The sequence below is a fragment of the Aquarana catesbeiana genome, linkage group LG07 (assembly GCF_042186555.1).
Source record: "Aquarana catesbeiana isolate 2022-GZ linkage group LG07, ASM4218655v1, whole genome shotgun sequence".
Taxonomy (NCBI): Eukaryota; Metazoa; Chordata; class Amphibia; order Anura; family Ranidae; genus Aquarana; species Aquarana catesbeiana.
The window spans coordinates 168,876,036-168,903,456 of NC_133330.1; the positions used below are offsets into that span (position 1 = coordinate 168,876,036).

At 42.7% G+C, this 27,421-nt stretch overlaps 1 protein-coding gene across 1 annotated transcript in view; it reads right to left on the reverse strand.

The window, feature by feature from the left end:
* The window catches only part of PLA2G4A (phospholipase A2 group IVA), a 396,740-nt gene that overhangs the window by 197,920 nt on the left and 171,399 nt on the right, over window positions 1-27,421 (reverse strand). The window contains 3 exon segments of the mRNA XM_073592869.1: window positions 444-580; window positions 2,953-3,097; window positions 12,845-12,882. Coding sequence (XP_073448970.1) covers window positions 444-580; window positions 2,953-3,097; window positions 12,845-12,882 — 320 coding nt within the window.

The following is a 27,421-nucleotide window of genomic DNA, read 5'->3' on the forward strand; positions in this document are numbered from 1 at the left end:
TGCTACTGCATCACAGGAGGGGGGCTGCAGGGAGGTATCTTTGAATACCTTTGTCGACTGGGGGGATGGTTGCTTACCCCCCTGTGGGGGCGAAACCTCAGGCTTGTTGTGGATCCTGGGGGGTCCCCTGATGGCCCTGGCCTGAATCGCCTGATCCCCTCAGAGGCAACTGGAGACTACCGGCCAGCGAGTCCCCTGCAACTTAGCACGAGTACTGGAAGAAAAAAAAAACTGAGTTGATCCTGTTGGTTCATAGGAAAAACAAGAACTGAGGCATGCAGGTATGTGCAATCATTTTATAATGGTGGACATAGGGCTCCTCCCACAGGAAACACAATCTCTCAGATGCTGCCCAAGAAGACGACTTGAGATAACATGCAATATTATATCAAAACACATATTTTTTAAATATAATAATAATGATAAAAGAACATGCAATTTACCATGTAGATCCAGACAATCCAGCAATGTACGTTATACAGTCTAAAACCCCTGATTCAAACAGAGCTTTCATGACTCCAGAGAAGCCAACCATTGCACGGAATCCACCTCCAGAGCCTAAAACTGCAATGACAGGTACCTAAAAGATAATAACATTTGCCTTAAAACCCCAATAATACAAAGCATCATGGCTGTTTACCATATTTTTGACCATTCACATTACATTATCTGCTGGCTATACATGAGGCAAATTTCTTGCACAAAAATAGGGTCTCACTTTGTGTAATACATGAACAACTTTAAAGGCTTCTCAATTTTCACTTCAGCATCAAATAGTTAAAGTTGTCCTTTCCCATCTTTCACAAAAAAAAAACACATCGGCATTCAGCTCTGTATGCGGATATGAAATCATCTTACATTCATAGTTAAATCAGTTGTAAAGGTTTAATGTTTTTTTCCTGAAATAATAAACATGGTATACTTATCTGCTCTGTGCAATGGTATTGCACAGAGCGGCCCCAAACCTCCATTTCTGGGATTCCCTGTCGGCGCTCTTGGCTCCTCCTGTGCTGTGTGCCACACGTACGGGCACACCCCTAAGCCCTGCTAAGTGAGTCCATATACACATACAGCGTGGCTCTGCCCCACCTCCTGCTCCTTCCTCACAGGATTTGATTGAAAGCAGCAGGAGCCAATAGCATGTCCTTTGTGTCCTGTGAAAACAGGAAAAAAGCCTAGCGCCACTGCAAACAGGCACAGTGCTGGATTGAGAGAGGGCTTGGTTAAGTAGAAAAAAGCATTGTTTTTCTTTATTACCACTTTAAAAAAAAACAGTTTTGCTCTTACATACGATTACTGTTTTTCTACTTCTTGGTGGAATAAGGTACTGGTGATTTAACCAGACCTCACAGCTACATCCTGGGAAGTTCCTGTCACATGTCCCAGGTTGCAGACTCAAAAATTCTAGACAGTTTCAAGAAGTAAAGGGAGATGAATTGATCTGCCTTTAGTGAAAATGGCAAAGAATGCAAAGAATAAAAAGCATGCCCATTTTATGTACAAAGAAAATAAATGAATAGAGACAGACTAACAGTTCCAAATAGTGCCTCAAAGGCAGTCATAGGGAGATCATCCATTGTGCACTGAACATTGGATATACATTTTGAATAAAGACAGGCCATTTCTAGAGAGGGAGATTCACATTAGGAAGTACCATTAGGTTTATTTAGTGGAACATGCATTGCATGAGAGTCAGACAATCCACCCAATATATCTATAGTTTTATACTATTTAGGTAATCCACTGTAGCCAATTCAGAATGCTTTAGGGGAGACTACAACCACTCACCACAATATTTTATACTCTGCAACTTCCTCTATTGTTTAAAAGAACACAAAATTCAGAGCAAGCAGTGTTATGGCTTGGTGAACAGCAGCTCTGCCTCTCAGAAAATTAAATTTCCCTAAAGTAAACTAACCGTTTAGGTATAACAGCCTAATTTCCAATTTTAATCCAAATGGTCAATCTACCTAAAAGTATTATTTTTTTTATTTTTGGTGGCACAAATTAATTTATTTCTTGGGGACACAGACTTTTCTAGGTTTTGAGGTCTCCAGGGGCGAGATTAGATATACCCACCACAGTTCCTTCAAGCACCAGGGTGGGCCTATTCACCTTTCAGTTATTCCCATTTTTTTTGTATTATCCATAGCAAAAAATAAATAAAAAATTCAACAGGCAAAGTCAATGACAATGACAGAGCAATGCAATGACCGTGACAGAGCAACTAAACATTACAGTTCTCTACAAATATAAGAAACATTTTTCTGTTTTTGGAAGATGCTGAGTAATTAAACTGTCTATCAGTTTGGGTAGGGTAGACTGAGTCTTTAATCATCTTTTTTTAGTGCAGTGTACATTGAAATGGAGATGAGAAATATGAAACCTGACCAGTCTCTATAATCTCATTAATACAGTTACCACCAATAATCTGATTAATCTTTGGCCATATATTATACAATTTTCTAGTGCACCTTTCCTTTAGATTTACCAAAACCATATAATATGGAGGTCAAACCTAAATGCATTCAAATTATATGCAATCAGGCAGGCCCTTGCACTACATAGTAGTAGTATACAAAATTGTATAATGTATGGCCAGCTACATTTTTTAAAGCGACTAATTTTTGTTCAAATGAGGACTTGAATTTCACAGGATAATCAGTAATTTTATTTTTTGTGGTGCACCATATTTCTGTTATAAGCATTTTGCAGCAACCTAAGGAAAAACCAGATGGGATGGCATGGGAATTGTTCAAGGTGGGCGACAGTAACAATCACCACATGCCCCAAGAAGCTTTAGAATTTTGGTTTACAAATATAATTTTAGTAAAATTACTGTAGAACCAGTTAGTAAAGTAAACATTTTAAAAAGCAAAAACACAGCACAGGTAAAAAGCTACAACCTAAAACAAAAACAAAAAATAACAAAAGAAAAAAAACAAAACATACATCTCTTGAAGCTGAATGCAGGTCTTTGCTTTTTTCAGGTCCCAAAAGTTTCTTAATTCCATTGATGACCGTGTTCTTTCTTTTTTGTCGGTAAAGTTTTTCTTGATCACACAAAGCCATGCTGAATCGCAGATCAGTAGATGAGCTTGTGGGGAAAAATATATACAGTGTTGACATGGCCAATTTACAAGTACAAATTAATCAATTTGAGTTTAGGCCTTTTTTTGTTGCTATTACTACAGAGTTCTAAGTCAGGCTAAAATCAGTAAGAGTACAACGTTATAAGAATTACAAACATTATCACGATAGGAAAAAGCATGGACTCGCTTACTTTTTACATGGGCACCTCCGCTATGTGGAATCCGCTTGCTCAGTGAGGATCGGCGGATGACAGGTCCGTGTTCGCGCCGCTATGCAGAGAAGACAGGACACAGTATCCCTCTCCTCAATGGACCAATCAGATGGAAACGGGCCACCTGTCCGTTTCAATCTGGTGCGATCCTATCCGCCGGGCGGATGGAAAATAGGACCACTATCCATCTGTTTTTGGCAGGCAAGATCGGATCGGATGGCGGCAGGTGTCAGCCTGACTTCCGCCGCTCCATTGAGGAAAATTCAGTGTCCGATGAGGTCCGCCTGTCAGTTTTTCAGACAACCCGTGTGAAAGAGGCCTTAATCTACATACCAACAAAATACAATTTAGCCTGGTGTGAAAATATGGTTCGTTTCCATCAAAATTTTGACAAATTGCATCTTTAGCTGCCAAAAATTTTTACTATTTGCTGCTGTGAGTTTTGCAATCAGACCACAGTTGGCCAATAGATGCAGGAACTCTGATCAGACTTCAAATCAGGTTCCATGCAATACTGTCCCAGTATTCAACAGGTTGCCCTACTTGTCAACAAAAAATAACCCTAATGGAAAGTCTGATGTTGAAGGGGTATATATGCCAGAGCTTTATCAATTTCCTCCAAATGCTACATCCATATAAATGCCTTGCATTTTTAAATCCATTTAAAAAGTGGCAACACAGAGCAGCACACTCCCCCACAACAGCACTATCAGGGGATAGGAGACCTCTATTGACCACCTAACAAAATTACAATATTTCTATAGGTGCAGCATACACTTTCGTTTTAGAACATTAGCATTGTAATAGCAATACAGAAATTTTTGACAATCCAATATAAACGGTCTTAAAAAAAAATCTCCTTTCCTGTTAAAAGTGCTGTCTATCTCCTGGGCATCTCTTTGAACAACTTCCTGGATTCCCTACATGCTTTGCAGCTTCTCCTCTGGTTAATTATTTTGGTTTACTTTCAATTTCTAAGGCCTACTTATGTCATGGTACCTTGCTGGCTGCAAGCAGATATGATGTGGTGCGCTCTATACTTACTCCGCTTCTGAAACTCCTCCTCTCTGTACCTCTGTAGCTGACTGTAGTTCAAAGGCTGGCTCTGTGAAATGTTGCTTGTGCTCTCAACCAAACTGTCAACCCATCAAATGGATGGTGGCCTAAATGATCATATATGCAGCACCATGGCAACTGCAGATCAAACAGAAGGTAAGATGGCAGCTTCCTTGGATGTAAAGAATAGGAGGATTTAGTTCTGCTTTAGGCTGGGTTCACATATATGCTAACTGGATGTGTTTTGAGCCGCATTTAATTCGTACGACATGTGAATCGGCAGCCTTCACTATGGAGCCAGTTCACATATCTGTGGGCAGGCCATGGTGCGTTTTTGAAAAGAGTCCTGTGCATTTTTAGTCTGGTTCAGGTGCGTTTTTAAGTAAAAATTTGCACCTGAATCACACCTAAACTGGTTAACCAAACAGCACTGGACTACTTTGAAAAATAATGCTGAAACCGTAGCTAGACATGTGTGAACTGAGTCTTTCTTTGCCTCAAAGGAGTATAACCATTGACTGACTGCTCAAATACATATTTGGTAAATCTGCATTTATACTCCCATCTCCTTTAACCAGTTGTTGACCACCGCACGACGATGTAAGTTGATAGAATGGCACGGGCAGGCAAATGAGCGTACCTGTATATCCCTGCCTCCTAGCGGGCGTGGGGGCCCGATTGCCCCCCCTCTGGTGCCTGCGGCGGTCAGTTTCGTTCCAGGAGCGATCCGTGCTGAGGGGAGGCCACCGATTCATGGCCACCCCCTCGCGATCGCTCCTGACGAATGAGAAGCTTCCTCTGCTTCTGTAATGTAAACAGAAGCACAGGAAGTGATGTCATCTCGCCTCATGCAGCCTTTTCGTTATGGCGCCCGAGGAGAGAAGACATCAATGTGAGTCTGCACCAACACTACACTAACACCAGTACACGTAGGCACATAACCCCCCCCCCGATCACCCCCTGCACCCCCAGTCACAGTGTCACCGATTGCAGTGTTTATTTTTTTACTGATCACTGCATTTGGTGTCATTTGTGACTGTAATAAGTGTTAGGGCAGTTAGTGGTAGGCCTCTTTAGGTCTAGGGTACCCCCCTAATAAAAGTTTAACCCCTTGATTACCCCCCAGTTAACCCTTTCATCCCGTCGCCAGTGTCACTAAGCGATCTTTTTTCTGATCGCCGTATTAGGGTCACAGGTGACGCTAGTTAGCCAGGTAAGTATTTAGGTTCATGTGAAAAATGCAGCGCTAAAACAAAATATGTATATAAAACACATATGTGTGAACTAACAAAGTTCAGTGATGAAAGGGTATGAGCCAGTGCAATGTATATGTGAAAAAACATAAAAAGGTGATGAAGTCCAAACAGTGAGATGGATAACAAATCCAATGAGACTGAGGAGATCCTCCGACATGCAATTCATCTAATGATAGCTCTTGAAGTGAAGAAGGTGTAAACACTCTTACCGGAGCAGGTGGATTCGAATGCCAATGAGACAGAATCAAACAGGCTTAGAGATCCAGATGGATGGTTCTTCCAGGTAGTGATAGCGGTCCTAGATCTCCAAAGATATCTCCTCTAGACTGGAACAGCTGTGATGATGTCCACTGGACCGAGGAATGACACATCTAGTGGGCAACGTCCAGATCTCTTCTCATGTGTTCAGACAGTATTTAGGTTCATCGTCAGCTTTTTATACCGTCAGGTACCCCCATATACTACCTAATAAAGGTTTTAACCCCCTGATTGCCCCCTAGTTAACCCTTTCACCAGTGATCACCGTATAATTGTTACGGGTGACGTTGGTTAGTTTGCTTTTTATATCCACTGTTTATTACCCAATAAAGGTTTAACCCCTGATCGCCTGGCGGTTGATATTAGTTAGGTTTTAGGGTCAGTTAGGGTCTGCGTCACCCCAGGCAGCGTCAGATTAGTGCCAGTACCGCTAACACCCACGCACGCAGCATACACCTCCCTTAGTGGTATAGTATCTGAACGGATCTGATCAGATCTATACTAGCGTCCCCAGCAGTTTAGGGTTCCCAAAAACGCAGTGTTAGCGGGATCAGCCCAGATACCTGCTAGCACCTGCGTTTTGCCCCTCCGCCCAGCCCAGCCCACCCAAGTGCGGTATCGAATGATCACGGTCACTTACAAAACACTAAACACATAACTGCAGCGTTTGCAGAGTCAGGCCTGATCCCTGCGATCGCTAACAGTTTTTTTGGTAGCGTTTTGATACAGTTGCTGACAGTCTAGGAGCTTTTTTACCTGTGAGTCTCACTAGTGTACCAGTAAATTCAGAGCCCAAAGTGGCAAATCAAAGGTACACTAGTGAAGAGGCCTACACGTTTCTGAGCATGACAGATAGTCAAGAGGAAGTCACTCATCTGTCAGATTCAGGCTCAGAATACGATCCTGTAGACAGTGGCTGAATGACAGATGGCTCTGACAACGGAGTTGTGGTCCCTGCCAAGGTCAGGCGTACCAGACCCCAATCATCTTCTGCTGTTGAGGTGCAAGAACCGTAGGGCACTCGTATGGAGCAGAGAAGTACTAGCGCCGCTATTCCTTCTGGTGAACTGGCAAGCACCAGCGGCCTAGTACACCCTGGTCGTAGTCAAACCAGCACTACAGTAACACGTGGTGACAAGGCGAGTCCCATAAGTGCAGTTCAAGCTGGTGAGGTGGCAAGCACAAGTAGTGTCCCGCTGCCACCAAGAAGACAAAGACAGGCCCGTAGTGCCCATAGTGTCCTTCCTGCAGAATTCGCCAATCGGAATTGGGAGCCCACCACTTCTGCAGCATCCGTACTTCCCCCATTCACTGGCCAACCCGGCATTCAGGTGGAAACAGTTGATTTTACGTCACTTGATTTTTATTCGCTGTTTTTCACCGAAGATCTCTATAGATCTGTTGTGCACCAAAGCAATTTGTATGCTGGTCAATAGTCGCCGCTAATCCCCAGTCCTTACTTGCCAGAGATTGGAAACCAATTACGGTTTCCGAATTTAAGACCTTTCTGGGCCTATCTCTCGACATGGGCATAACTAAAAAGAGTGAGTTGCGGTCATATTGGTCCACTGACCCAATTCACCATATGCCCGTGTTCTCTGCTACCATGGCCAGGGCACGATACAAGCAGATCTTACGGTTCATGCACTTCAACAACAATGAACTCTGTCGTCCTCGAGGAGACCCTGGATATGATTGGCTATACAAAATTTAGCCCCTCATAAACCACTTCAACCAACGTTTTGCAGCCTTGTTTACTCCCCATCAAGTTGTCTGCATTGATGAGTCCCTGATTAAGTTTTCTGGCCGCTTGTCCTTCAAACAGTATCTTCCCAGCAAGCGTGCCAGATACGGGGTAAAGATGTATAAGCTCTGTGACAGGGCCACAGGCTATACATGTAGTTTTATGGTTTACGAGGGAAGCGATAGTCATGTAGAGCTGGAGAACTGCCCAGACTACATAGGGAGCGCTGGCAAGATTGGTGTCACCCTTACCATTTATATGGTGGACAATTATTACACAAGCGTGCCACTTTTTAGTCACTTGTTTGATCATCAAATTGGTGCATGTGGCACTGTGCGACCTAATCGCCAGGGCTTACCCAGAGGCTTGTAGATTCCCGTGTTAGGCTGGGGGAGAGAGCCTGCTTCAAGTGTAATAATTTGCTCGCTGTGAAGTGGAGGGATAACAAGAATGTTTTCATTCTGTCCTCCCTTCATGCAGACACGACGGTCCAAATTCCTACTGCGACTGGTGTTGTGGAGAAACCCCTCTGTGTCCACGAATACAACCTTAACATGGGAGGGGTGGACCTCAACGACTAGTTGTTGGTGCCGTACCTAATTGCAAATAAGGCCAGACGCTGGTACAAGAAAGCATCTGTATACTTATTTCAATTGGCTTTGCTGAACGCTCATGTGCTATACAGAGCTTAAGAATGGACTGGATCCTTCCTTTAATTCCAGGAAGAGATCATCAGAGCCCTTCTGTTTTTGAACGCTACCATACGCTAACTGAGTATTAGCATAGGGTACAGCGCTGAACAGACTAGGACACACATTCACAGGGTCTCCCAAGATGCCATCGCACTTTGAGAGACCCGAACCTGGAAACGAACCGTTACAGTTACAAATAAAAGTGTAAAAAAAAAAAAAAATAAATAAAAAATAAAATAAAAAAAACAAAAATAGTTGTCGTTTTATTGTTCTCTCTCTCTCTATTGTTCTGCTCTTTTTTACTGAATTCTATTCTGCAATGTTTTATTGTGTTTTATTGTTAACCTTTTTTTGTTTTCAGCTATGCCATTCAGATGCAGCGCGGATTTATTTATCTTGACAGCAACAGCATTTGCTCCCACGACACATAAAGCCGTGACTCCAGCACTGTCGGAGGTGATTTCACCACCACAGTTAAAAAAAGAGCATATATGCCGAAGCATGGGGGCAGCAGGGGTGGAGGAGCGATTTGCTCCTAACTTTTGGGGCGGATGCCCCCATGCTTCGGCATATATTTTTTAGGCCATTCAGCTGCAGCGCGGATTAATCTATCTTGACAGCAACAGCGTTTGCTTCCACGATACATAAAGCCGTGACTCCAGCGCTGTTGGAGGTGATTTCACCACCACAGTTAAAAACAAAATGGTGCATGTATGCCCATCATTAGAAGTGGGTGGATGAAGGGATTCTAATGGTAGACATACCCACTGATCAATCTTTTTTTTGTTCAGCCCACAGGCTGCATGAAAAAGAAAAGAAAAAATTACAATATATGCCCAACAAGGACCAGCAACGTACCGGTATGTTGCTGCACTTTAAGTGGTTATACCAGCATGATGCCTACGGGTTTAGGTATCATCTTGGTATCATTCTTTTCAGCCAGCGGTCGGCTTTCATGTAAAAGCAATCCTAGCTGCTAATTAGCCTCTAGACTGCTTTTACAAGTAGTGGGAGGGAATGTTGTCGTCCCCCCTTCAACGGCTTCCATGGTTTTCTCTGGCTCTCCTGTCCCAACAGGGAACCTGAGAATGCACCTGGTGGTTCTGCCAGCTGACCATAGAGCTGATCAGAGACCAGAACAGCTCCAATCATCTCTATGGCCTGAGAAACCGGAAGATACGAGCATTAATGACTTAGATTTCGCCGGATATAAACAGTGCCATTGGGAAATTGGGAAAGCATTTTATCACACCGATCTTGGTGTGGTCAGATGCTTTGAGGGCAGAGGAGAGATCTAGGGTCTAATAGACCCCACTTTTTTCAAAAAAGAGTACCTGTCACTACCTATTGCTATCATAGGGGACATTTACATTCCCTGAGATAACAATAAAAATTAAAAAAAAATGAAAGGAACAGTTTAAAAATAAAATAAAAAAGCAAAATAAATAAAAATAATAATAAAAAAAAAAGCACCCCTGTTCTCGCGCAAAGGAGAACGCAAGCATCGGTTTGGCGTCATATGTAAACAGTAATTGCACCATGCATGTGAAGTATCACCGCGAAGGTCAGCTCGAGGGCAGTAATTTTAGCATTAGACCTCCTCCGTAAATCTAAAGTGCTAACCTGTAAAGGCTTTTAACCACTTCAATACCATGCACTTAGACACCTTCCTGCCCAAGTCAATTTTCAGCTTTCAGCGCTGTTGCAATCTGAATGACAATTGCACGGTCATGCAACACTGTACCCAAACACATTTTTTATCATTTTGTTCCCACAAATAGAGCTTTCTTTTGGTGGTATTTGATCACCTCTGTGATTTTTATTTTTTGCGCAAAATACCAAAAATTTTGAAAAAAAACAAGTTTTTCTTTGTTTCTGTTTTTTGTAAATAAGTACTTTTTCTTCTTCAATAACGGGCACTGATATGGCTGCACTGACGGGCACTGATAAGGCGACATTGATGGGCACCGATGAGGTGGCACCAATGAGGTGGCACTGACGGACACTGATGCTGGGCACTGATACGTGGCACTGATGGGCACTCATAGGCGGCACTGATGGGTGCTTATGGGTGGCACTGATAGGTGGCACGGATGGGCACCGATATGTGGGCACTGACGGGTGGCACTGATGACACTGATGGGTGGCATTGCTGGGCATTACTGATGTCATTTGCTACATATTGGTGCCAGTCAGTGCCCATTTGTGGGCACTTATTGGCACAGATTGGGCATTCATTTGCACATGTGGATGGCCATGGGGTACATACCTGGCCATCCACATGCTGCCCCCTTCCCTGGTGGTCCTGGCGGCTTCCCTGATGGTCTAGTGTGGGCATCCACGGGGGGGGGGGCTGCACTGGACCCCCCATCAGGAGAGCTGCCGATCGGCTCTCCTCTACTAGCGTCTGTCAGACGCGAGTGAGGAAAAGCCGACCAACGGCTTTTCCTGTTTACATCGTGATCAGTCGTAATTGGACATGGCTGATCACGTGGTAAAGAACCTCCGACGGAGGCTCTTTACCGAAATCAGTGTAGCGGTGTGTCAGACTGACACACCGCACCACCGATCGCCGCAATGCGCTGCCCCACGGGCATGCAGCTGCTGTTATCCTGAAGGACGTCATATGAAGCCCAGTCAGGATAACTGAACCACCACCCGGCCGTCGTTTTGCTATAGGCCGGGCGAGAAATGGTTAAAGGCTTTTAAAAATGTATGCAGTTTGTTGCCGCTGCACGTTTGTGCGCAATTTTAAAGCATGACGTGTTTGGTATCCATGTACTCGGCCTAAGATCATCTTTTTTATTACATCAAACATTTGGGCACTATAGTTTGTTTTAGTGCATTAAAATTAAGAAAAGTGTGTCTTTTCCAAAAAATAAATGCATTTGAAAAATCGCTGTGGAAATACTGTGTGAAAAAAAAAATGAAACACCCACCATTTTAATCTGTAGGGCCTTTGCTTTAAAAAAATATATATAATGTTTGGGGTTCAAAGTAATTTTCTTGCAAAAAAATTTTTTTTCATGTAAACAAAAAGTGTCAGAAAGGGCTTTGTCTTCAAGTGGTTAGAAGAGTGGGTGATGTGTGACATAAGCTTCTAAATGTTGTGCTTAAAATGCCAGGACAGTTCAAAACCCTCCCAAATGACCCCATTTTGGAAAGTAGACACCCCAAGCTATTTGCTGAGAGGCATGTCGAGTCCATGGAATATTTTATATTTTGACACAAGTTATGGGAAAAAGACAATTTTTTTTTTGCACAAAGTTGTCACTAAATGATATATTGCTCAAACATGCCATGGGCATATGTGAAATTACACCCCAAAATACATGCTGTTGCTTCTCCTGAGTACGGGGATACCACATGTGTGAGACTTTTTGGGAGCCTAGCCGTGTACAGGACCCCAAAAACCAAGCACCGCCTTCTGGCTTTCTAAGGGTGTAAATTTTTTATTTCACTCCTCACTGCCTATCACAGTTTCGGAGGTCATGGAATGCCCAGATGGCACAACCCCCCCCCCAATGACCCCATTTTGGAAAATAGACACCCCAAGCTATTTGCTGAGAGGCATGTTGAGTCCATGGAATGTTTTATATTTTGCCACAAGATGCAGGAAAATGACAAACTTTTTTTTTTTTGCTTGGGGTGTCTACTTTCCATAATGGGGTCATTTGGCTGGGTTTTGTGCCATCTTGGCATTTTATGGCCTTCAAAACTGTTAAAGGTAGTGAGGAGTGAAATCAAAAATTTACACACTTTGAAATCCTGAAGGTGGTGATTGGTTTTAGGGGCCCCATACACAGCTAGGCTCCCAAAAAGTCCCACACATGTGGTATCCCCGTACTCAGGAAAAAGCAAAATGTATTTTGGGGTGCAACTCATCATATAACCATGGCATGTGTGAGCAATACAGTATATCATTTAGTGACAACTTTTTGTAAAAATGTTTTTTTTTTGTCATTATTCAATCACTTGGGACCTCCTCCCATATCCGCCTCCAGGACTTCTCCCGAGCCTCGCCCATCCTCTGGAATACTCTACCCCAATCTGTCAGACTGTCTCCAAATTTATCCACTTTTAGGCAATCCCTGAAAACTTTTCTCTTCAGAGAACCTATCCTGCCTCCATCTAACAACTGCACTATCTTCTCCATTAGCTCATCCCCCACAACTATTACCCTTTTGTATAACTTGACCCTCCGTCCTAGATTTTAAGCTCTAACGAGCAGGGCTCTCTGATTCCTCCTCTATTGAATTGTATTGTAATTGTACTGTCTGCCCTAATGTTGTAAAGCGCTGCGTAAACTGTCGGCGCTATATAAATCCTGTATAATAATAATAACCATCCTTTCACAATATATGCATAAAACAATTAAGAAGAGAGGGAAAATAATTTTTATACTATAGGAAATGAAAAGTATGTGCCTGTGTTTGTCCAAACTATAGCACTAGCTAAAGCTTAACATCAGAATCTAAAGTGTCCATACATTGTAACACAACTGCTCAAGTAGTAGGCAAAAGTATGTACATACCATTCCTGTAACGAGAATCCTAGAAAAACCTTTGTAACCTAAAAAAATAAAAAACGACACTGTAGTGTTTTTATAATTTTTGTAACAAAAACAGTAGGACCTCATGCACACTGAACGTTTTTACAGCTGCTCCTAGGGTTGTATGGCGTTTTTTTTTTCTGCCTCCGAAATGTTAGCCTATGTGTCCATGTACACATAGGCTTTTAGCAGTGTTTAGTTGCAGGAGAGTTTAGATGTGGGAAAAAAACCCCACTGCCACTACGTCCAGGAGCAGCAGAGTTTGGGCAGAAAAAACACTTGACGCTACTAAAAGCTGCTAAATGCGCCAAAACGCTAGGAGCTTGAGCATTAATTTCAATGACCAGAATAAATGCTTGATGCCTGTAAAAGCTTTGGACACTTTTACAAGCATCACGCATTTTTCTGCAAAAACTCTCCTGGCTTGTAGGAGAGTCAAATAAATGTCCTGTGTGCATGAGGCCTTACAATTACCATTGCTGCATGTTCCTCTTTATGAACATAGCAATAGAGATAATCTACAGCAATGGGAAACAAAACATGTACTTATATATTTGCATACATTTGCCAAAAGAACTCAATTTAAGGCCCAGAAGCTGTAATCCTGCAGATAAGGCAAACATCTGTCATATCCTGTCATAAATGATAATGCCACTGCATTTTCTGAAGGAGTTATTAACTTTTAGTCCTGGTTCACACTGGTGCGATGCAGGAAACCCTGTGATTCAAAGCCGGTACCTACATTGCACCTGAATCGCACACTGACATCTGCGAACCGCTTGGGTTGTCAATGTAAAGTTAATGACACCCCCAGATCAGTTGGTTCTCAGATTGCACTGCAAACTGTGAAAAGGTCAGGACTCGGATTGCATAGGCATGAACACTCATGCGATCGGATTCCAGTGTGGACCAAAAAAGGGTCCTGCACCAGTTTGATGTGAAAGCGATGCGATTTCAGCCATAGTGTTTGTATGGCTGAATTTGCATCGCACTGACATCACATGTGATCTGCAGAGCAATGCAGTGCGAATCACATGTCTATGATCGCACAAATGTGAACCCAGCATTACACTTAAAAAGCCTGCACCTATTTCAAATACATGTAGCCTTAATTGTAATAAGAATCCAAAGTTCTACATAAAAAGGGGGGCACACTACTCAGATGTCATGTCATAAAAATAACTGTATTTATTTAAAATAGTTAAAACCACTGTATAAAAAAATGCAGTCACATTGCCATCACTCCAGCACACTAGCAATGTCCACGGAGGGGAGAGAGTGAGAAGCTGGAAGTGGTGAATAGAAGCAAATACTGTGGTCAGCAGCGCTGCTGAGCTGCTGGCATTTTTATCGTGACTGCCATATGACACTTCGGACACTTTTGACACTATTTTGGGACCATTCACATTTATACAGTGAACAGTGCTATAAAAAATGCACAATTACTGTGTAAATGTGACTGGCAAGGAAGGGGTTAACACTAGGGGGTGATTGAGGGGTTAGTTATGTTTCCTAGGGAGCGGTTCTAAGGCCCCTTTCACACTGGGGCGGTTTGCAGGCGTTATTGCGCTAAAAATACCGCCTGCAAACTGCCCCAAAACAGCCTCCGCTGTTTGTGCAGTGTGAAACCCCGAAGGCTTTCACACTGAAGCGGTGCGCTGGCAGGAGAAGAAAAAATCTCCTGTCAGCCGCATCTTTGGAGCGGTGAATTCACCGCTCCTGCCCATTGAAATCAATGGGACAGCGGGGCTATACTGCGGCAATACCGCGGCTATAGCCGCGCTATACGAGTGGTTTTAACCCTTTTTCGGCCGCCAGCGGGGGGTCAAAACCGCACCGCTAGCGGCCGAATACCGCGGTAAAACAGCGCTAAAAATAGCGCTGTTTTACCGCCGACGCCCCCTACCACCCCAGTGTGAAAGGGGCCTTACAGTAGGATGCGGGGACTCACAAGGGGAGGAGACCGATCGGTGTTCCTCTGTACAGGGGGTCCCTGGGTTACGAATAAGATAGGGACTGTAGGTTTGTTCTTAAGTCGAATTTGTTTGCAAGTCGGAACAGTACCTTTTTTAAGTGCAAATCCAGTCTCAGAGACAGGAAGTGAACCCAAATCAACAGAGAAAGGCAACCGGATGGCAGGGGCAGCACGGTTTGTTCAACTATGTTTTGTTTCTTTTATTTTTTTACTTTTTTATCACTTTTTTTTATTTTTATTTATTTGTAGCTTGTGGTTTACTTTTTTTTATTTTTGTAAAATTTTCTTATTTTTAATGTTATTTTACGTTTTTAATTACTTTTTTATTTTATTAATTTAATTATTACTGTATTTATTTATTTTTTTATCATTTTTTTTTCACCTAACTTTATTGCTATCTCACAGGATAAAACAATTCCCTGTGTGATAGCAATTGGAGGTGACAGGTTCTCTTTATTGACCCTGTCACCTCCAAAACAGGAGTCCTAGCACTGTGCACAGCTGAGCACAGCTCTCCCCTCTCACTGTTTTCATGGCGGCAGGGACAGGAGACCGCAGAGAGAGGTACACTGTATGGCACAGCAGGGAAATGGATGGTGAAAGCAGCAGTCCGATTCCAGGCAAGGAGGCCGGCCGGCCGTGGTGCCCCTCCGCGGGGCAGCGGCGCAGGAAATACCGGGGATCCTGGAGGCTTCACTAGGCCGCATTAGGCCGGACAAGGCCTCGGCCACGACGGGCAGTTTTAGAGGCCTGGCAGGCCACCGGACCGTACCAGGCCTGTGGATGGGCAGGCAGGATGACGAGGGGGGCCCGCAGCCAGGCCAGGAAGGGAGGAATGGCTCACTTCAGCAAGGAGAGGCAGATTCGGCCGGCAGTGACGTCATTCGGGCCCCATTCGTAAGTAGGAGTTGTTCGCAACTCGGATGTTCGTAAGTCAGGGACCCCCTGTACTGGGAACACACCATCGGTCTCTTCTCCTCTGACAGGATGTGGATCTGTGTGTTTACACACACAGATCCACGGTCCTGCTGTGTTCACGGGCAATCGCGGGTGCCCGGAGGATATCGCGGCTGCCGTGCACGGGGTGCCTAGTGACGCGGCGGGCGCGCGCGCGCGCGCTCACTAGAGGCTCAGGCAGGAGAGGTCATATGACGGCGGCTCGGAGGGACAAAGGGTTCCTGCCGCCGTCATATGACTATACACAGTAGGGAAGTGGTTAATTAAATAAGGTTTTTTTTTTAGTTTTATGACATTTGAAGTGTGTTCCTCCCGCCCCCCCCCCTTTTTTTTATTTAGGACTTTGACCTCTAGTGCTTATCTCCTGAATTCACCTTGTGCAGGTGGGAAGAGAGCAAATCCCCTCAGATGTGGAGTGAAAGGATCCTCTAAGAGTCTTTTCACACTGAGCCGCAGGCAGCATTAGCGGTAAAGCTGTTTTAGCGAAGCTATTCGGCTGCTAGCGGGGCGCTTTTAAGGAGAGCGCCTCACAACATAATTCTAAGAACTGTAGAATTGTTTTATGCACATAACAAAATCTGATTTATTCAACAAAGTACACCTAATAGCTGTGGAGTTCAACTATACTTTTTACTACAAGCTATATCCTTTATTGTCTTGCAAAACCAACATTTTGTAGCAAAATGTAAAAAAATAAACAGGTCGTCATGTGCAATGCAAAACGATATACTGTATATTACTTTAACAAATAGGAAACGGTTATAAAAAACCTCAGCTTCCACATCTCCTGTACCCATGCACCAGAGAATTTTTTTTCCATTTAAGCTATTGTACTTTGATATTAAAAGTAATACAAAATAGCTTTCATGGGCAGACAAGATGTGCTGCCACAGCCTGTTTATTTTTGTGCTCTTGGTATGTTCCTCTGTTCTTCCTCCTGTGTGATGTCAATTATTACAGTTTTTAGCTGGACATTTCCCGCCTTTCCCTATTGTAGTTAGCAGCAGTAGCTCTGTATGTGAGTTTGGCGTTTTAGTTTTCAGATTTTTTTGGACATTTTACCTATGTACCTGCATAATTGAAGCAGAACTTCAGTCACTTTTCATCTTTCCATCTATTAAATCCTCTGCCCTGGTTTTAACTTTGGATAGTAAAAACATTTTTTTCAGCTAAGTAAATACCTTATACAGCACACTTTCTCTTTATTGTCTGGTAAAAAGGCCTAGGTTTATGGGTTTATGACATCATGCACAGCTCTCTCTTGTGAGAGTTTGCCAGAAAGAGAGGGGGATGAGTCATAAGAGGGCCAATGAGAGCTGCAGAGCTGGAGGTGTGCCTCTGTGTGTCTGTGTAAATCCAGGAAGTGAACAGGCAGCAGCTTCAGCTGCCCACAGTTAAAGTGGATGCAGCCAGACTCAGTGGAGGGAGATTTCTGAATATTTGGCAAGTACAGAATCACAGTATATATAAAATAACATGCAAAGTGGTTGGAGGGAAGCTTCAGAATGGCAAAGAAGTTTTATTACAAATTATGTGAGCAGACTGCAGTTCCTCTTTAACAACAAATACTGCATTATGTTTTTATTTATTTTCCTCATGTGGTGAGCCTTTTTTGATACAGTGATGTGGTTCCCTACTGCTATCTGAAGGCTTAAAGAAGAGTTGTCTTTTGTTGAAATCTGTGATGAAAGAGAAGGAACAAGCAACCTGATCTTATCGGGCTGTGCTGTATCGCTTACTTACAGCATATATTTCTGGTGAGTTTGCAATCTACTAAAGGGTACAATGTGGACACAAAGACGATTCAATTACTGATTGGACATGGTGGTGGATACACATCATTTTTTTCCCTATGAACTCTTCTGGTACAATATTTTGTTAAGCTGACATTTGGGGAATGGTTATTGTTTACTTATTCAACTGTAACTTGATTATGACACATTTTTTCACACGTTGATTATATGATAATTATTTTTTTTTTTTTTTTTTAGCTGCACATTTCCCCTCTTATATCATGTTGTACAGTAAAGCCTAGTACACACGGGCTGAATGCCGGGCGACATCGGCGGGTTCAATAAAAACCGTCTCTCGTTCGGCCCATGTGTATGGCGGCTGTTTTTTGTCGAACGAGCATGCCGGAAAACCAGCAGCCGACGGCTCCCTATCAGCGTTTTCAGCCAATGGCAAAGAGTGCTGACCGGAGTGTTGTGGCGGGGAGCGTCTCCCAGTCAGAACACAATAGCTCTGCGAGGGGAGATCGCTGTTCTAACATTGGATTGTTAGTAGAGTGGCTCCAACCTGAGCTAACAGTTTTTCTTTCGTTCAACCCAGCGGGATAAAAAACTCATAGTGTGTACTAGGCTTAAGTTTTACTTTCCACTGGATAGACAGGGCTTAGGCAAGTCCTTTTTTTCTTACACTTCAAAAGACTTGAAAACATCCTTTGTATTGTACTTTAATTAAAATTACGTTGGATTTAACTTCGTGTCTTACTGAAGAGTTAAGCTGCCTGTGAATTCAGCCAAGTCAGCAAGTGGCCATACCGTCCTCACAGACTGTCTAGAAGTTATTTCATTCCATATACTGGCATTTGAATCAACACACAAGACATTCCTCTGGTTATATTGTCTTAAAAAATTATTTAGTTTTTTTTATGCAATTTAAAGAGAAACAAAATATAAGAAAAATAATTCTAGTTTGATCAGTATTAATTTACAAGGATAAAAACACATTTCTTTTTTACAATCAAACTAAAATTACGTTTTTGGCGCAAATCATTGCAGTTATTTACAAATTAATAAAACTATTTTTTTTTGTAATTTTTATTAATAAAAAAATTACACATCAATGAAAAAAAAAATAGCTGAAAGGAGAGGGGGAGATTCTGTAATTGGGGGAAATTAGGATTAACTAATGGTTAACAGTGGTTAAATAGGAACATAAAAACACTTTTTAATTTGTGAGGTTGCTTAGGCTGACAATGCCATCCCTTCAGTTTGTACATAACATAATTAGTCTGAATACATTGTAACAATAATATTACTACATCATATTTATCAATGAAGCTGGCAAAAACTATTTACTGATTTCATGTACACAGGATTGTCTGTCCCAGACTAATGCCCTGTACACACGATCAGACATTGATCGGACATTCTGACAACAAAATCCATCAGATTTTTTCCAACGGATTTTGGGCCAAACTTGTCTTGCATACACACGGTCGCAAAAAGTTGTCGGAAAATCCGATCGTTCCGAACGCAGTGACGTAAAACACGTAGTAGCCAATAGCTTTCGTCTCTTAATTTATTCTGAGCATGCGTGGCACTTTGTGCATCAGATTTGTATACACACGATTGGAATTTAAACGATCAGATTTTGTTGTCGGAAAATTTTATATCCTGCTCTCAAACTTTGTGTGTCGGAAATTCCGATGGAAAAAGTCCGATGGAGCCCACACACGATCGGAATTTTCGACAACACAATCCGATCGTATTTTTTCCATCAGAAAATCCGACTGTTAGTACAGGGCATAAGACCTGACCAGCAATCTGAAATTTATAGGCATTATGAATAGCTGCATAGAAATAGAATTGAAAAGAAGACCTGAGTGCTGGGCAGCAAACCCCTCACCACTCTGTTCGCAGCTCATACCACCATAGCGCCAGACTGCATCTTCACAGTCTCCTGGGCCTGGGGGTAAAGACTACCAATGTGTCATTATACAGTATGCTCAGTTTAAATTATTCAGGTTTCTGACCTGATTTCGTTGAAGTGGTATTAAACCCTAAATGAAAAATGTAATATATTGCAGCTTAGCAATCTCCCCTGCATGTTAGCCTACAGTGCCTTAAAGTATTTATATCCCTTGAAATGTTTCACATTTTGCTATTGTACAACCAAAGACATACATTTATTTTATTGGGATTTTATGTGCTAGACCAACACAAAGTAGCACATAATTGTGAAGTGGAAGGAAAACGATAAATGGTTTTCAAATTCTTTTACAAATAAATGTGTGAAAAGTGTTGCGTACATTTGTATTCAGCCCCCCCTGAGTCAATGCTTTGTGGAACCACCTTTCACTGCAATTACAGCTGCAAGTCTTTTTGGGGATGTCTCCACCAGCTTTGCACATCTAGAGTGACATTTTTCCCCATTCTTCTTTGCAAAATAGCTCAAGCTCTGTCAGATTGGATGGAGAGAGTCTGAACAGCAATTGTCAAGTCTTGCCACAGATTCTTAATTGGATTTAGGTCTGGACTTTGACTGGGCCATTCTGACACATGAATATGCTTTGATCTAAACCATGCCATTGTAGCTCTGGCTGTACGTTTAGGGTCGTTGTCCTGCTGAAAGGTGAGCAGTCTCTGAAGCCTCATACACACGATCAAAGTTTCCGACGGCAGAAAATCCGATTGTTTGTACGCTTCATCGGACAATTGTTGGAGTAGAAGTTTGGGAGTAAGGGCCGCAACCCCAAATTCACCAGGGAAGATGCAAGTGGACTATCTCGGTACATATAAAAGGAGATACACAGTGATAGGCAAAAAATATATATAACTGTGAATGAAATATAATACGATAAAATAAACATATATTCATGTGGGAGGTATACAAGAACATATGATAGGGGGAGGATGGAAAAAAAGTTAAACAATTCTATAGGGCTGCTTACTCATGCTGCGGTGCATGCAAGGCATAGGACATCCCGGCCAAGCCTCCCGCAGCGATTGGGAAGGACATATATGAAAAATCACCAGGAACCTAACGTCTGGATGAAGTAATATAATGTAAAATGATGTCCATGGTCAAGAAGGTGAAGACAAGTGTGTGGAACACCAGTGAAGGGTGAATGAGGAAAAATAAATTGTGATGAGGAAACAGGATCAGAATAGAGAAGGATGGACAAAGGTAGATCCTCATATCAAGAGAGAGGCCATAGAAAATGGCCATAAGGTAGGAAAATGCAACAGTGATTGTGCACAACACAGAATGTGGGAACTAAATTTTTTTTTTTTAAATCTTTTCCTTTAAATCTTCTTGGGAGAAAATATTAACTCATTGCAATTTAGAACTTATGAGAACATTGATCACCCAATATGAATCCGATGTGACCTCACTAGACAGCGAGATTGACAAACTTAATACACATCATCAGCACCTCCTGGACGCCCCATACTTCTCCAATCGTTGGAGGGAGGTTAGGGAGTGCCTAGAAGAGTTGACTAAAGAAACTATCACGAACAAACAGACTAAATTTGTCAAAGACAAATTAGCCTTTTCTGAGGGGTTTGCATATAAATGGTCTGACAGAATGAAAGGTAGAAAAAGCGGTTCAGTGTGACATATCTCTATCCAATGTAACTGTTGAACAGTTAGAATCTGACTCTTTCTTTTCATCATCTATTTCTCACCCTACAGGTCCTCGTTCTAGAGGTTCCTCTATTTCCAACTCCATACGTAAGCGATCTCGTCACAGCGGCGGCACCTCCCCTGCAGCACCTAGGAAAGGTAAAAGAACTCCTTCCAAGCACAAATCAGTGCACCTACCAGGGGGTCCATCCCCGCCACCATCTCAATTGGTGGGCAGTGCTGGCCCTTGTACACTACACAACGTCATTCCCAAGGTCCTTGAGACAATTTCCGGTAACTAGAAAATCACCCTCCGATAGTGATTTTTTAGATCCAACCTCAATGGACTTGAGAAAACATCAACAAACCAAAATAGACACGTTTGTCCGGAAACCTCCATCTACACCCCTACCCAGCACTTCCACTCATCTCAATTGAATGTGATAAATCTGGCCTCGTGTCCTTTCTCCTTAGATGAAATATCCGTTCTACACCTTGGTTTAGGGTTTTGCCCCCTTGATCCTATACACATCACTGAAACTATCAAAGATTTGTATCTATTTGTACGGAATTTAATGTGTAAGTTTATGTTTGACCCTAACCGTCAAAATACTAACTTAGAACGTGAACTCATTGAACGCACTTGACATTTCTCTGAATCGATCGTTGCCGCTTCTGATGCCACTGCCATTTCTGCCTCCTCTCTATCCACACCCTTAAAAGCTCCAACTAAATTCAAACCCAAGTCTCGCAAGTTTCCAGATCTGATGACTTGTCCAGCTATCTGGGCCTTTCTTCATCAAAGATCTTAAGAACAACAAATGGCAGGAGTTTTCATCTAACCCGACTCCCAATCAACAGCGAGCCCTTCGACGTTTACAAACACGTTGTGAAATTATCATTAAGCCATCAGATAAAGGTGGCAACATAGTGATAATGTCACATACCCAATACCAGACTATGTGCCATGAGGTACTGGATAATTCTATCTGGTACCAACCTATCCCACTCACCAGTATTAGGGGCTTCGTTAAGGAATTTAGAGAACTATGTACAGGGGCCTTCTGGCAGGGTCTGATTGACAAAGACACCCTTAATTATTTGGTCCCCAAACATCCACGTACTCCCACCTTTTACACACTACACAAAACACGTAAAAATCTCTCCCAGCCACGGGGAAGACCCATCGTGTTTACCATCATACATCCGTGACACATCTGACTTCCTTAGACACATTGAGGGGATCCAGGTCCCTCACGACTCCCTTCTCATGGCCACTGATGTTGAGTCTTTGTACTCGAGCATCCCCCAGGAGAAGGGAGTCGCGATGGCCAGATCATTCCTCATGGAACAAGAACATACATCTTGGCCTCTTAATGAGTTCATGTTACAATTGCTAACGTTCATTCTCACGCGTAATTTCTTTATATTCGAAGACCAACATTACCTACAAACTCAAGGCCTGGCAATGGGCACATCATGTGCCCATCATACGCAAACTTGTTCCTAGGAGCCTGGGAGAGATACATCTTTTCTGATAACCAATTTTCAACCTTTCTAGAGTCGATACTCTGCTGGTGCAGATTTATCGATGATTTGTTTGTGGTCTGGACCGGCTCACTATCCTCACTGAACCAATTCATTGATGCCATTAACATCAACATCATGAATCTACACTTCACCATGAGTTCGGACAATACACAGATCCCATTCCTCGATCTGTTGATTGTCAAGAACCCCGATGGGACATTAGGAACTAATTTATACCTACAGCTGGCAACACTTTGTTGCACGCCACTAGTGCCCATCCAAAACCTCTCATGCTCAGTATTCCATATGCGCAGTATTTGCGACTGCGCCGCAACTGTGCATGCGATGAAGATTTCTACATACAATCAGCTGCCTTACGTGAACGGCTCCTCTTGAGGGGTTACTATCGGACTAACCTTAGAAAGGCCTTTAACAAGGCATGCAGCCGCACTAGAACCTCTTTGCTTTATCCTTCCTCATGTAACTCTAATACCAACACAGTTAAAATTATTACTCAGTACTCAGCACATTATGACCAACTTAGGAAGATCATTTCAAAAAACTGGCATCTCCTCACTGATCATCACATCCTTAAACATCATATAAGGATATGATGCTCTGAATTGGTTTTCCGAAGAGCTAAATCTCTCAGAGACCGTCTAATTGCAGCCACTATAAACCCGATACTAGTGGTCCCCCCAATCCTTCGGCACCTCTCCTTTTGGCCAATGTCCCCTTGGATACTTTCATGTTCTTCCTTTGAGCTTCCTAATGGTGAAATTTTCACCCCACATACGTCAGCCCTGTGTGGCAACACTGGGATTATCTTATGCTTTGTACATGCAAAGCGTTCTATGTAGGTAAGACAATTAGGAAGTTCAGACAGAGAGCGACCACGTCTACTACTCTACCAACGGCAAACTTACTACTGTTGGATGCCATATCGGCCTGTATCACAAATATAATCCTAAAGCTGTTGGATTTCTTGCTTTAGAAGTGGTACCCCCTGATGTCAGGGGAGGTGACCGCGACAAAACCCTATTACAAAGAGAAGCCCTCTGGATAGAAAGGCTTAATGCCACCATTCCACCGGGCTTGAATGAAGTTAATTCCTTCAAATCCTTTCTCTAGTTTATGGTCGACTGACTCTCTGTCTTTTGATACTCCTCTATTGTTACCTGGCAGTGCTGTTGCTAACTGGTTCCGGTTTATTTTGTATATTGCCCCGTTTGCTATTATTGACCTATGTATAATTCTCATTCATGTTTGTTTTACTTATAGGCCTTCCATTGAGGTATTTAATCCTCTTATTTATGTATAAATTTCCTTACCATTATCATAAATTGTTTGTGACTATGTCCTTTGATGTGTTCACACCTATACTGTGTTCGTTACATTTTACATTGCATTGTATTTGTGTTATATAACATTCTCACTTAGTCTGTTGGGCTTCTGCCCCCGGCTGTTTAGGTGGCTGCTGGTTACTATGGCCTCCCGGTTCTGTCTCTACGCGGCGATTGGTAGGCTCCCTGGCAACCAGTTGGACCTCCCCCTCCCCTTCGGATGGTCCCACTGGTCGCTTGTACATTCCTCAGTTTGGGTCCCTCCCGGGACCTTTCTGGGCTCTGCGCAGGCACGTCCGCGATCCTTACGCGTGCGCTCGCACTGCCGGGGCTTCGCTGGAGGGCACTGGGGTGATCGCGCTGGCGCTGCCGTGACGTCACACGGTTGGAAGACACATATACTGCGGGCTCATCCCGCAGATCTCACTGGCTAGCCTGGGACCCGGAGGAATCCCTGATCAGTGTCTCTTAAAGTAAGTTTATCTACCTTACTTATCCCACGTTTGTCTGCAGACCGCACCCGCTCCAATCTTGACCGCGGACGGGTAGGCATCGTTACTTCAATATATATTTTACTATTTTTACCATTAATTTCATAGATATCGGATCTGGTCTCTAAATACCTCAGCATTTAAAAAAGGTACATCATTTTTGGAAAGAGTACCTTGCTGACTGGACCCTCTTGATCCATACCTACCCGCTGTCTAATTTAGCAGAAATTTACCTCCGGGCCCCTTTCCTACCCATACCCATCTGGTCCAGGTACATACCTATGTCAGTTTTAATTGTTTGCTGTTTAGGTGCACCTTTGGTTTCACTCTACGGTCTTTCTGCGATTGGTTACACCTTTTTCATTATCACAATTAAAACATTTTTTGTTCCCACATTCTGTTTTGTGCACAATCACTGTTGCATTTTCCTACCTTATGGCCATTTTCTATGGCCTCTCTCTTGATATGAGGATCTACCTTTGCCCACCCTTCTCTCTTCTGATCCTGTTCCCTCATCACGATTTATTTTTCCTCATTCACCCTTCACTGGTGTTCCACACACTTGTCTTCACCTTCTTGACCATGGACATCATTTTACAATATATTACTTCATCCAGACGTTAGGTTCCTGGTGATTTTTCATATATGTCCTTCCCAATCGCCGCGGGAGGCTTGGCCGGGATGTCCTATGCCTTGCATGCACCGCAGCATGGGTAAGCAGCCCTATAGAATTGTTTATAACTTTTTTCCATCCTCCCCCTATCATATGTTCTTGTATACCTCCCACATAAATATATATTTATTTTATCGTATTATTTCATTCACAGATATAGTTCCTGATGAAGAGGTTATTCCGCGAAACTAGTCGGAACCCCATGTCATCTGTGCATATTTTTTAATATATTTTGTATTGTTTTTGCTTGTTGTATCAATACATTTTCATTTTGTTACTTTTACAGTCAGATTTTCCGCCAACAGCCTGTCATGCATTTCCCGTCGGAAAATTTGATCGTGTGTACGAGGCTTCAGAAACTGGGGTTGGGGCCCTTACTCCCAAACTTCTATTCCATTTAAATTCGGATGATGGTACATTTTATCAATTTTGATATCTTTTACATCGTTATGTGAGGCCACGCACTTTTTCATCATTGGACAATTGTGGTCGGATTTTCCGCGGACAAAATGTTGGATGGCAGGCTTTAACATTTTCCGCAGACAAATGTCTGTTGTCGGATTTTCGGAGCGTGCGTACATAAGTCCGTCGGATAAAAGTCGCGGTCGGTCTTGTAAACTAGCGTTCGTAATGGAGAATTAACATTTGTGACGTGGCAAATTATGAAATCTCGAAATGCAGTGCACAATTCTCTTCTTCTTTAACCTCTTGACATCCGCGCTATTGCCGAATGACGGCCACAGCGCGGACCTGAATTTCCGGGAGGCCGTCATATGATGGCTTCCCCTGTGCACGCGCCCTGCAGGGTGCACGCTGTGATCACCGAGCCACTGAGACTCGGGTGATCACAGATCCGAGTAAGGGGCCGGTCCCGGACCCTTACCATGTGATCAGCTGTCAGTCAATGACAGCTGATCACATGATCAAAACAAAAGCTCTGTGATCATTTTTTTTTCTCCTCACGCTGAGGAAAAAAAAGACGATCACCGGCTCATCTGCAAGGGACGTCGGTCCCGAAGAGGAAGAGGCAATTATGCCTCATCTGTGCCACCTGCCATTGCCACCTCACAGTGCCCACCAGTGCCACCCATCAATGCCCACGAGTGCCACCCATCAATGCCCACAAGTGCCACCCATCAATGCCCACAAGTGCCACCCAATGCCCACAAGTGCCACCCATCAATGCCCACAAGTGCCACCCATCAATGCCCACAAGTGCCACCCATCAGTGCCACCTAGCAGTGCTGCCTATCAGTGTAACCGATCAGTGCCCATTATTGCTACCCATCAGTGCCCATCCCTGCCACCCATCAGTGCCTCCTCATCAGCGTACATCAACGAAGGAGAAAAAATTACCTGTTTTTAAATTTTATAACAAAATATAAAAAAAAATATATTTTTTTTTTTTCTCAAAAATTCGGTCTTTTTAAATTTTTTTTAACAAAAAATGAAAACCGCAAAGGTGATCAAATACCACCAAAAGAAAGCAATATTTGTGGGAAAAAAATGATAAAAATTTCATTTGGGTACAGTGTTGTATGATCGCGCAATTGTCATTCAAAATGCGTCAGCGCTGAAAGTTGAAAATTGGTCTGGATATGAGGGGGGTTTAGGTGCCCAGTAAGCAAGTGGTTAATGGGATAATAATGAAGCTCCTGTGTTGGTGATACTGATGGAGTTATTGCAAACACATTTTCAAAGGCTTTTTTTTTTCTAGTGATATCAAGAATAATATTATGCTTGTTTTTTTTTTTTTTTTTTTGGTGCAAGTTACCACAACACCATTATCTCATAGTTTTTAAGATCAAAGATACAACTATGTTGGTGTCCCTTGTTAATTTTACATTGTATTTTTTAAAATGTAACTGCCTACTCCCAAACTGCCATTTGAAGTAAAACACATAGCCAAGTATTGTTCTACACAATTCTTTATTGTGCATTAAAAAAATAAAAATAAAATTAGACATACTCTCTGCCAATAGAACGTAACCAAAAAGTGCATTCTATGCATCCAGAAACATAGAAAGTATACCAATTCAAATCATTATTCAACCAAAAAATAAAATAAAAGCCTCATGCATGTGTCCTGCTTCTTAATATAGGGGTCAACTATGTCAAGAGTTGGTGAAAGCAGGGGTCCGTCATCCGGAGATAATTCCGAAAAGCATCTGGATTATTCTCCTGGAGCTCCTGCAGCAAAGGCATATGACATAATTGGTCACGGTTAATAAAGCA